Consider the following 12,935-nt stretch of genomic DNA (forward strand, 5'->3'; position numbering starts at 1 on the left):
TTGTTTAAAATAAATCCATTTACACATGCAGGTTTATTATGCACATGTGCAGCAGTGCATAATGATCTCTCCTCCCTAACCCCCACACATTCAAAGACATTTTTCAAGTGCACTGTGCGTGTAGTTGAAGCAATTTATCACCACTGTCAGGGACGACAAGAATTGATTGCAGACCAGTTTACACTAGTTTATATTGGGAAAAGCCTGTCAGTCAGGGGTGAGGAGGCGAAGCAGCTCACCACAGCAGCGGCCAGGTCAGCTCCCAGTGAAGTCCAGCTCAGGACCAGCGTCAGCACTCCAAACACCATCATCCTGCAGGGACACAAAGCAACAAGCATTCCCTCTTAAACTGGGTTTGTCATTTAAACCTACAGTCACTGATTTTTTTTTTTTTTTTTTTTTTTGGTCACTTGGTAGCAACAGACACAATTTCTAAACACAACATGGACATATCATCAACTTCTAAGTTCATATACCAAACTTGCTAGTAAAGAGAAGCAAACTGACAGATGCGGAGGAACATTATCGTTCATTTGAAGCTGTGTTTGTGTCCACTTAATTAATGTCAGTCCTATATTGACTCTCTTTTAGCTCTATTTTGCTGTAAACCAACATTTTCGCTGCTAAATGCTTTACTATGTTCACGGGATGGGATCTATCTTTCTCTGAGAGGGAGCAAATAGTACTACTTTAACCACTAACCACATGCCTAAAAACTAATTGGGTATTTTTATTGCAACTACGAGGTCTATATGAATAATCCTGGTATCATAATAAAGGTAACATTTGTGAGATTTGCTGCAGAGGTGTAAACTTCAGTATGTTACTGGGTCAGATGAGACAGAATGAATGCAAGACTCCACCTAACAAAATTGTATACATTTGAAGTGAATATCCACCTGGAATTATGCAGTTGCAGCCCACAACCTCCAGCAAACCACATCACAACATGTGAATATTACCTATGCAGAAACAGATGCTAATAAAAGGAAGCAGAGCAAATTTAGAGAGGTTTTAGTAGAGGAATGTAAAGGCGGAATTTCCAAAATTGGCCGTTTTAGGTACATTTGTGTAGCATCTTTACTTCCCAGGTAACTGTAACACTCTTTTAATGTCACTTACATGTCACTATATGAATTGATTTGATCAAAAATAACTGTTTTCCAGCTTCACTTTCAAGTTTGATTCATAAAAATACCATAATAAATGGTCGGATAACCCTAACAGTAAATTATGTACTATTTCAGTTCATCAGATCTGGCTGTTCATTGTTCATTTTCTGTAACTGCTTATCCTGTTGGGGGTTGCAGTGCGGCTGCAGCCTATCCCAGCTGACACTGGGTGAAAGGCAGGGTACACCCTGGACAGGTCACCAGACTATCACAGGGCTGACACATAGAGACAGACAACCATTCACACTCACATTCACACCTACAGACAATTTAGAGTCACCAATTAACCTGCATGTCTTTGGACTGTGGGAGGAAGCCGGAGCACCTGGAGAAAACCCACACTGACATGGGGGGAACAGGCAAACTCCATACAGAAGGGTTCCCCTAGGGTTTGAACCCCTCGACCTGGGTTTGAAGCAGGAACCCTCTTGCTGTGAAGGGACAATGCTAACCACTGCACCATTCATTCATTCCTTTGTTTTCATACAGAGTTTGAGAGCTTGAACAGGGTTCAACAGGACATTCAGGGTAACAGTGACATTTAACAAGCTAACTATGCTAGCGAGAACTAGGAAATGTGCAACAACATATTTAGTGGACACTACATATCCAACAAAAGCCAGTGACTGTATCATATTACTTTGCTGTGAGCTGTAAATTCACCACTTCTGAGCAGAGGGCAGAAGATAACATTATCTCAGAGCCTGACTGGGCAAAGCCTCTCTTCCTCCAGGCTGCTGCCTCGGTGTCGGCAGCTGCCTGTGCCAAAGCGCGAAAGCGAGGAGCACTCTCTCTGCAGTTAAATTTGGGGACCAAAACGCCCCCAGAAGTACACTGCACACTAACAGACAAAAAAAAGAAAGAAGCAAACAAAATGACTGCTTGACTTGAAGGAAACTCAGTCGACTGAGGGGTCTGTGAGTGAGGATTTGAATCTCTGACTTTCAGGGGGGCAATTTTATAATTCTCTGTGGGTTCGTCACCACAAGCGGCGTGATCCAATTTTAATATAAAAATGTGTATCATAGCCACTTTGAATCAGTCTTTTTATAAGACATGACAAAGAAATAACATGCTGTGCGATGCAGGTCAGAATGTGTGATACATACAGATGATATATCCATGCACAATCTTAAAAATAATGCACAAAAAAGAGCAATTTTGCAAAGTTCATATGGTTATCAGCATCCTACAGAGGGAGTACAGTGACGCAAATGGAGCTATTTTCATAACAGTCTATGTTATTGAAAGGAAACAGCATGAGCCCCCGAGGACTGGGAGCGGTGATCTCACTGTCCTGTCATCAGCAGAAGAAGTCAAAGGTCATGTTTTTTTTTTTTTTCAGTGGGGGTTTATTCTGCAGCCTCAACATGCAGCTGCAGCACTGTGGCTTTATGTACCGAGGAACGAGCACATCCACTCCTCTGGCCTACATTCGATTACGACCCCCTGGGTGGGTGCCTGTTCTCATGAGGACATAAAAATGTGGTTTAGTTTTACAGTGGGCTCCCTCCCTGATGATGTCAGAAAATGACCTCAGAGACAAGGTCTTGGGTGAGCGTTTCTGCATGCAGGGGAGCGCTGACGTACCTGTCTGAGCGTATGCAACAGGAGAGAAGACGATCAATGCCCATTAAAAAATGAACACTCATGGATCAGCTCTTGTTAGGTGGAATAATCCAATAACCTCCTGTTGATTTGACAACTGTGGCACTTTCCAGATATTCCCCTGACAGCGTGTCACCTGTGTTTATATATAATTTGGGTATGCATGTCAAGGTCCCATCTTTCTACACACTCCAGCTCCCTGGCTAATCCAATTCACAATGTGCTGAGCAGATACTGAACTCCCAACATTGAACTTACAAGTCACCACTTCTGTTCTCATTCTTCCTTTATCTTTTTTTCCATTTCTTTGCTCTCTATATTCCCTCACCCCTCTCCCCCCTATCTTTTCTCTGCCTTCTGCCTCCCCTCTTTATCAGTTTTTCACTCTTGTAGTCTGTCTCCCTCCTTCCATCTGATACAGAGCCCTCCTGAGCCCTGACACTTAACAAGGAAGTAGACGGGAAGGAGAGCAAGGCTTCACAGAGACTGTATCTTGATTTAAAATCGAGGAAGCAGAACAGATGCAAAAGTTGCTCAACTGTCTTACTGTTTCAGTGTGGTTTACCGCAGTAACGTCTGTATGTGTCTGCATAGGTTACATATGTCTGTGGCCGTGGTTCCCAGCATAGCCATTATCTGTCAGGGACTCTGGGATGGATCTGAGGGATCAAAAGATCTTCAAAAGGATAAGGGAAAAAACAGAAAACAAAATCCTGTTTTTTAATTCATGTGTTTTTCTTGTGAAATATTGAATACTTTCACTTAGAGATGTCAGGTTCAGTTAATGTTGCTTTTGGTAGCCTGACACCCCTTAACTGAAATACAGAAAGCCTTCCCTTTAAGTCTGTTGACTCAGTGAGCTTTAGCACTGTCTTTCAAAGTGCTATCTTATTCAGAGGTGGTGAAATTTGAATGTTTCGTGTTGTAATTGTCTTGCCTTTTATTTTAATTTCTGTTGGTATTGCTGACAGACAGCTGGCTAGCCATGTTAACATGCAGAAACATAGTGCCACTGCCCACAGTCTGGTCCCCACTGGTTAGCTAACGTTAGCAGCCAAGGCTAACGTTAGCTAACCAGTGGGGACCAGACTGGGCGACAATGTGCCGCTTATACAGTCTATGGCCACAACCGGGGCGGCGGTACTGCAGAAGTATTGTGTCCATCCTCTGGTCTTCCCCCAGGTAGCCCTTTTTAGCCGCATATCCCGTAACCATTGTTAACTATGTTAGCACCACTAGCTATGCTAACAAAGCTAACAAGTTAACAATGCTAAAGGAGGTTTTATTGAAGAAGTTTGGTTTAAAATGTGCACAATGCATAACCAAGTTCATAATTTAATAAATACATAAACACATTTAAGGTTAAAATGTAAATCTTGTGATTGAGTTGATGTATTATAATGATATAGTAAAATGTACATGATTACAAGAGTTGAAGTTACTAAGGCATTGGTGCAGTGTTTACTCATCTGTATTTCTGTGGCCAAACTAATGAACTAAATAACGTAAAAATGTTTCACTAGACTCGACTTTTGTTTTGTAAATGTCTGAGGCCGAAGCTGATAGTCGGAAATACGGTTGGAGAGACATTTGAAGGACTTTAGGAAACTCTTTTTGTGACATGCAGCCAATAAGGTATTTTATTCCACTTTGTTTCTCATGTTTGTTCTGACCGCCATTTTGTTTTCTCTTCTGTAATGTCACATTTCGCACGCTGTATTGATGCATTCTCTGTTGTGGATATTTTTAAAAGTAGTTTTCATGGCGTGACAAGAAGGAGGTACTTCAGAGAGAGAGAACTGCCTGAATAAACACCTATTTGAGAGACCTGTGTCTGTGTTGTTGTGAAAAGAGCCACACCTGTTTGGGCGGAACTAGCGGTTATTCCCGAATAAGTAGCGCTGCTTCCTCCCACCAGACCCCTGGTGGTGAGGTGTGCAGTAAACGTAAGACCAGCAAAATTAACCTATAGACGACATGCGTAACCAGTTTTTGGCCATTAATCGATGACATCCCTACTTTCACCTCATCAGGCTTTCAAAAATCTCTCGAATAAGACGAACCAAGCAGGAAAAATCACTCTTCATCTGAACTGGTTTTAAAAGGTCATGAGCCAAAAAGGTTGGGAACATTAGCCCTATGTGTCTGCCAAGCCGTGTCTATCTGACAGTTTGTTGTTGCAGGGTGTGTGATGCTAGACTGCATGAGCCTCTGTAAACTATTATGACACTGGGTGACTGGGCAAAAAGGAGAAGTGCCCTCTGACCGCTGCCTCAGTGTCGGCAGAAACGAAGCAAGGCTGTATTCGGTTTTGTGCTCTGGTGAGCCAAGGGGATTCACTGAGCTCCACGAAGTAGCAGGAAATCGGGTGTAAACATGACACAAAGCACATCAAGTGAAAAAGTCACGGGGGCCAATGAGCAGGGCAGATGATGCACTCACCAAGGATGAGGTCAAGTCACTATAAATTAAATCAGTGTGGGAAGCAGCTCTTCCTCTTAACTGAAAAATACAGCTTTTTGCTGCTGTTGTATCGAGTCTATGCAGAAGATATGGATAGTGATGGCTCTTTACATCATTATGCAAACCATCGTTATATGTGTCAGTTAAACCTAAGTGATATAAAAGTGTTGTGACCTTCAAAGCAGAAACACTAGAGACGTACTGGAAATATGCTGCAAATGCCAATTAGTCATAATTCTCAGATCTTCTCTCATGTTTTAATTTCAGCTTCTGCCTTGTGATTGTAATCTCAGAGACTATTGGTGACTAACTGAGAACGCACCTCATTATATTGTGTTTGTGTGTCCTGAGCAAATCATAACAACTTCCTTGCCGATTGTAACTTTGATGTGCAGAATTTCTTAACTATCAAGGTAACACTCTACATGCGGACTTCACTGAATTAATGAGTGTTTGGCTTCTGAGTTTGTTCACCATTTCTTAACAGCACAATTATTACTGGTGTGTGTGCTGACTATATATTAGAAGTAATTGCATTGCCTCTGTGTGATATCACTGTAGAGCTTTGTGCCACCTCTTCACAGTTTGAAGAGCTGCATTTTTAATCAATCATTAATCTGCCTGCCTCTCATCTCTGTATTTTTTCCAAATACCCAACCTGCTGTGACCTGGATTTGACTGGACTGTGGCCCTCCTGCCTACTCGGTGAATATTAAAGAGCTGTGTCATCTCTATACATATGGATTTTGCACGTAGTATACTCCCCTGGAAGGTCATTTATTTTGTATATATGCAGAACTATAAAGGCCCAAGTACATTTCCCTGTGGCACATCATAAATACATTTGTCTAGTTTGGACAGGCCAATTATGAACCAAGGGGCTGAATCCTTTATTGGCAGGATTAAAACTAGGGATGTCAGTTTTAGTTGATGCAGCTTTTGATAGCCTGACACCCATTAACCGGTGACTAGCAATTTCATTCTCATGACTTACCATTTCATTTTCAAGAAAAAAATATGCAAAATAGGATATTGCTTTTAGCCCACGCTCCATTGACTCAGTGAGCTTTAGCGCTGCATTTCAAAGTACTGTCCATTTAGAGGTGATAAAATTTCAATGTTTTGTGATGTATATGTCTTGCCTTTATTATATTTTTTGTTGGCGTTGACAGACAATCGGCTAGCCAAGTTAACATGCGGTAACACTGGGTGATTACCGTTGGTAATGCCTTCCTGGTGGCAGGACAGCGTTGCTGTAGAAACATGGTTTACACTCTCCAGTCTCCACGAAAGTGTGATGAATAAGTGCGTTCATTTTGAGCCATGAAACCCCTCTAGTATTGTTAGGCTGCTATGTTAGCATCACTAGCCTTGCTGACACTGCTAACGGTGCTAACAGAGCTGACATAGTTAACATTACCAGGGCACTTTTATGAATTTTGAAGCCTAAATGCAATTGCCAGAAGTAAAAAGCTAACCTTAGGCTATAAACAAACTACACCACGGTTGACACCACAACAAGGCACCACACGAGTGGGGTATTTACTGATGATTTATATGTCGTAGAACATAATGTGACCGCCTTGTGTTAACCACAGACCTTTTTTCAGGCATTAAACAAAAAAACCTTTAAAAAAGACACTGACTTCAAGACACGGAAACAGGGAGTGCTAAAATGCTAACTCATTTCCAGGTTTTAGGACTCATTCCTGGAGCACTCCTTAGCCGAATGAACAGCACCAGTAGCTAACTCTAACCAAACCCTGGTGGTGCACAGTGCATTAAAGTGAAGACCAGCGAAATAATCCTATAGACTGACATGCATACGACAGTTAACCCATTGATGGTTAACCACGTGTTTCTTCATATATGTATGAGAAAGACCTCTGAATAACCGAGTCAAACCTTTATTGTGTTTAGCTCAAACTCTATTTGCTGTTGCAGATGTATCTAAGAGTAATTTCTACAAGCCAGGGTTGCCTCGTGGGATTCTGTCTAGACTAGTCGTCTTCTTGACTTTTATTCTAATCAGGTTATTTATCTGCTTTCAAACTAAAAGCAGCGTTTTGCATAAATTACAATATTTTTATCAAGAAGGCAGATATTTGATCTGCAAGCTCTACTGCACAGGTGGAAAACTAGTTGCTGAACTCAGCTTCGATGTCCTCAGGCTTACAGAGTTTTAGTCTATTGGTGCTTTCGGCATTTGAGGTTACTCAAACTTCTGTTGTAAAACTGTTTATTACTTTACACAGAGCTTCGATTACCGATTGCTTCCCCCAGGCACTAAATACTTTTTTTTCCTTCTCCTTTCTTATCAATGCTGCAATTTTGTATCACTGTAATTTCAGCGCATCCCACTCATTTGCTTTGTTTGGTTAAATGACAATTCTTCTTGGTGTACGTCCTTGCTCATGACAGCTCAAATTATTTCTGTCATCCAGGGAAATTAGCTTCCTCTCTCCGTTATTTCCTTCTGCATGAGGGGCACACACAATCTCGCAATCCATAGCACTAAGCTCGGAAATAGGCCCTGCTCTGTATTTACATGATGACATTTTAAGGTTCAGTTCACCCGATAGATGCCGTGTTGTGTACTCGGGTTTCCAGACGTTAGTTTCTGAGATTTCTGCCGTCAGCGCACTATAATGGCGGGGGGGTGGAAGTTTGTTTGCGGTGCTCAAATTGAAAGATACAGCAGCAACATACAGAAAAGAACAAACCAAAAGAAATCCAGATAAGAAGTGCTGACAGCGAGGTCTATGGATCGCTCCCCCTCTCTCACAGTGGGCGTATCTTCTTGTCTAAGCTGTTACTGTGTGTCATGCTAACACCGAGCAAGCCACTTATAAGCACCAGGAAGAGTCTGCAGGCCCCCAGAGTGTAATCTGCTCCCACAAGCCTCCAACCACTTCCACTCTACTGGAAGAGAGCATGCCTTGGGAGGGCAGACACTCTTGACACTGACTCATCTTGTGAGTGCAAACGGGCTGGAGAGTGGAGTGGGGGTGGGCTTGTGGTTAGTAGGGCAAGTTTAGCGTGGCTCACACCCTGAACTGACTGATTGAGAGAGACAGAGTGACGCTCGGCTGGATGAATGGAGGCTCGGGTGGATTTCATGCCCCGTGAAAGCTCCTTTACAGCAGTAAGAAAAAAAAATCACATTCCAGTGGAGATGGATACACTTAAGCTATAGATACTGCGAGGAGATTAAGTGAAAGCGGAGGCACTGCAGTAAACTATTTGTGCCGCACATATCATGGTCTATAATATAATCTGTCAGTGTAACGTGTATTATGATGTGTGGGAGTGTTTTTATGCCTTAATTCTGTCAGCATCCTGTTAACATTGAAATTTCTTACAGCACTTTATCCCTCCTTTTTAAGACCCAAGAAACTTTTAAAAAATAAATAAATAAATAAAATTATACTATATTATTGTTAACTACCTACAGCACATAATATACTTTAACATCAATAATAATAATAATAATAATAATACATGGTATTTTCTATATCATAAAATAATAAAACTAAAATAAATAAATAAATAATAATAAAAACAAGTTAAAAATTGTTGTTATTATTAATATTATTGTTACTGATAATAATGAAAATAATATAAAATATAATATAAATATATATTTTTATTATAATTATTTAAAAATAAATATTATTTTATAATAAATAAATATAAATATTATATAGTATAATATAATATATTAACAATTAATATAATTGTCATTATTGTTGTTATTATTATTATTATTATAAATAATATTACTATGATATTACTGTTACTACACCACTAATAATATTATATAATACTGTATATAATAATAAAATAATAAAAGTCAAATTAATAAATAATAAAAATTATTAAAAAAATTAAAAATGCTGTTATTATAATTATTATTAAAATAATATTAACAATTATTATTGCTGTTTTTTATATTAACAATAATGAACAAAAAATGGTATTATTATTTATATTATTAATAATGATCAAAACAATAACATAAAACATAATATTATATAATAGACATTGTATTATAACTATTATAATGCTTTATAGTATAATATAATAATTATTATAATTGTTTTTATTATTATTGGAAGTAGTGGTTTTAATAATAATAAAACAAAAAGAAAAATATTATTAATAGAAAAAAAAATATGATTTTTTTTATAAAAATACAAACAAAAGCAAATAACAATTATTAATAAAAACATTATTCTTTTTTTTGAGAGGTTAATATACGCTGCAGGTGCTTTTTATTTATTTATCTTGTTTTCTTGTCACTCATAAAAGGTAAAAAAAAAAAAAATCGATAAAATATTTATCATGGAAAAAAAGTCTAAAAATACAAAGTTAAATAATTGATGTGACATCCTGTACAAGGGTCCGGAGAAACCAAACGCTGCGTCTGTTATCGGCTGTAATTCATGTCTGAAGCCATTCAAAGCAGGTCAAGTGTTAAAATGGAATAACATTCATCAGGAAGTTATATTGCTGATAACATCAAATGGCTCCGCTCCCATCTCTCCACAGCACTCAAATCCAATTTGTACAGCAAAGCTATTGACACGGCAACACTCCGAGCAAGTTCAACCCACCGCTGGCAACGCTGAAAGGCAAATGTTGAAATACAGCAGGGCTCGCAGGGCAGTGTTTGTACAAGGACATGATCCAATACTCTGCTGCCTCGTTCACAGGCAATTTCCCATGAGAAGAGAAGCAGCGCCTGCCTCCAGCTCCCTCTGTCTACACCAACTCATACTAATTCATCTTGTTCTTTGTTAAAATATCTGCTGTTACTGTTTGGTACAAAAGATGAATATAAAGTACAGCATGGATTATTTTGCAGCCGTAAATGAAATGATTTTCATCAGCTTAACAAAGATGTGGATGAGAGGGTGTTTAACTGCAGCACTGTTGGTAGAAACTACAGTTTGAAGCTTTCAAACTCTTAGATGTAGTTTGTCTTTATACCTCAGAGGAACTGGAAGAAGTCTGGTGTTAGGGAAAACAATCGATAAGGAATATTGTAGTGTTTAGTTTGAAGGAGTGAGCATCATGTTGTAACATCTGGATAAATGGAGTCTGTAGCAGCTGCTGCAGCGCAAATGTGACTTAAACTAAATAAATGTCTCCCAGTTAGTTGTGATTTACTCAGTCAGCTAATCTCCCAATCCACTCCTCCTCTCATCTATCCTGCTCCTGCCTCCTCACTCTCTGCCTTTAGGAAAAATCACACATAAAAAAAGCATAGAGCAGATTGCCTCTTCTCTTTGTAAATAAAAAAAAAAAAAAAAAAAAAAAAAAAAAGCTGTTGTCTCTGTAAATAGCTCAGTTATACGGGGCCGATTAGACTCACGTGGTTAGCAGCCAGCGAGACTGCTTGGCCAGCCCCAGACAGGCCAGCAGGCAGATGATCAGGTCCAGGATGAGGAGCAGCAGGTAGGTGAGCCACCTGCAGAGACAGACAGAGACAGAAAATGAAACTGCTGCTGGTGAGAGTGTGTTTTGGCAAAGTGAGAGGAGTTCTGTTAAAGGGAAAATCCACTTGTAACCTGGGTCTTGCTGGTGTAGTTTCTTTACTTCATTCCTATTAGTAATAAAACCACTGTAGCCTGCTGTAGTCCAGTGGCTGTTTGCTAGACCTCTCCTCCAATCTGAGCTTAGCAATTTTAATTACACAGCAACTGATGTTATGGATTTCTCACCACGTTAGAGGTTGGAGGGGTCATTTTTATGTGAGTAGAACTGAGTGTGGGATGGATCTGTGGTTTGGTGCGGCTTCTGCAGCGGACCGTCGTGGTGAAGAGGGAGCTGAGCCTGAAGGCAAAGCTTTCGATTTACTGGTCCATCTACGTATGTCCCAACCCTCACCTATGGTCATGAGCTCTGAGTAGTGACTGAAAGAATGAGGTCGTGGATAAAAGCTGCCAAAATGAGTTTCCTCCATAGGGTGGCTGGGCTCAGCCTTAGAGACAGGGTAAGGAGCTCGGACATCTGGAGGGTGCTCGAAGTAAAGCCGCTGCTCCTTGGTGTCGAAAGGGGTCAGTTGAGGTGGTTCAGACATTTGATCAGGATGCCTCCTGGGCGGCTCCTGTTGGAGGTGTTCTTGGCACGTCCCACTGGTAGGAGGCCCCGGGGCAGACCCAGAACACACTGGAGGGATTACATATCTCATCTGGTCTGGGAACACCTTGGATTCTGAGGAACAAGGCTGGAAGTATAATGCAAGGAGTCCAAAAATCGTAGACTCTTGTAGGGGACTGAGTGCGAACAGGATGAGTTCAAGCACTCTCGTTCGTCCCATCTCCTCCTGCTCGGGTTTGATTCAGTCCATGGTCGCTGCAAAGTTGTTCTGCTCCGTTGAAATCGTTTTCAGATGTAAAGAACTTTGTTCGGCTCCCGACCTCGTTCAGAGTGTCAAAGTGTCCCCCAGCAATGCATAAGGAATCTGCACTTCTCTGAAATACATACCTTTTTCTCCATCCCTACATGGACATCCTTCACTAGATCCCCTCCTTTACTGCCCCTTAATGGATATCCTACATTGGATCATCAGAAAGCATAAGCCAATATATTGGCCATAGTCAATGTGTGGAACGTCAGGTTATGTACCCCTACATTCACCTTTGGAGGTACCCCACCTATAAAGTCTAACACCTTACCTCTCCCCATTTGCTGTTATACTCCATGGGAGAGGTAAGTGACATTCCTCTAAACTTATTGTATAATATGCGAACATATTCCTGTGTCACTTAGGGGCTCGAGTTATATGGTCGTATTTGACGGAAGATTTTGTTTTTACCTCTTGCTGTCAGAGTTGTCGGGCCTCTTCATATCAAGACATCGCAGACAACACTAGAGTCCACCGCTTACATGGACATACATATTTCGTTGATTTAGAATTCAAATGTTAACGTTATAGCTGAAGCCTCAAAGCTTCAAACTACTCTGTATGGCTTGACAATTTACTCAGAATTTCAAGCATCATTATGGTAAACTGCATATGTGCCGTCCGTGCCACGAGAAAAATCCTAACCAACAGCAAAATAAACCCAAGTTGTAATAAACATGAATCTGAAGCCATTAAATCGCTGTGAAAATGACAAGTGGGAGTCACAAGAGGAGAGCGTCCCACTTATTTTCACCTCAGCAGACACATGCTGTCATCTGAGGTGTGTGTGTGTGTGAGTGTGTTGATGCTTGAGGGTATAATCCTGTCCGGCATCGCCCTCCTCAGTGTACCCATCTGTTGTGTGAGCGGTGGTCAGTCTGTGACCGGACACACAGAGAGCCTCTCCAGATGGTTAATAATGGATGAACTCGAATCCATAAGGCAGAATGTTCTACGCTGTGAAGAAGACGAGAGGACAGGGGCAGTGATGTCACCTTTTCGCTCTGATTTATCAACTTATACATCTAATTAAAGTCACCTCATCTTCACTTGTTTCATCTCCATCAGTGTGCAGCTCTGTTTTCCCATCATCACTCCTACATTCTCACTTTCAGTCTTCTTTCCTTTTTAATTATTTATTTTATTTCCCGCCCATCTGTGTCTCCATCACTCTACAGCATCCTTCCCACATCTTCCTCATCACTCACATTCTCCTCCATCTTTCCTTTTCTCCACTCTCTTTAATCTCCCTCCTCTCCGTCTCTTTCCCTTTTCAGCCC

At 40.6% G+C, this 12,935-nt stretch overlaps 1 protein-coding gene across 2 annotated transcripts in view; it reads right to left on the minus strand.

The window, feature by feature from the left end:
• ttyh2 (tweety family member 2) overlaps positions 1-12,935 on the minus strand; it is a 108,845-nt gene that overhangs the window by 25,857 nt on the left and 70,053 nt on the right. For both annotated transcript variants that reach the window (XM_049563143.1, XM_049563142.1), the window contains exons 5-6: positions 10,621-10,716; positions 240-312 (exon numbers count right to left, since the gene is read on the minus strand). In XM_049563143.1, coding sequence (XP_049419100.1) covers positions 240-312; positions 10,621-10,716 — 169 coding nt within the window. The remainder of the gene's footprint in view (positions 1-239; positions 313-10,620; positions 10,717-12,935) is intronic.

This window comes from Epinephelus fuscoguttatus, linkage group LG20 (genome assembly GCF_011397635.1).
Source record: "Epinephelus fuscoguttatus linkage group LG20, E.fuscoguttatus.final_Chr_v1".
NCBI classification, from domain to species: Eukaryota; Metazoa; Chordata; class Actinopteri; order Perciformes; family Serranidae; genus Epinephelus; species Epinephelus fuscoguttatus.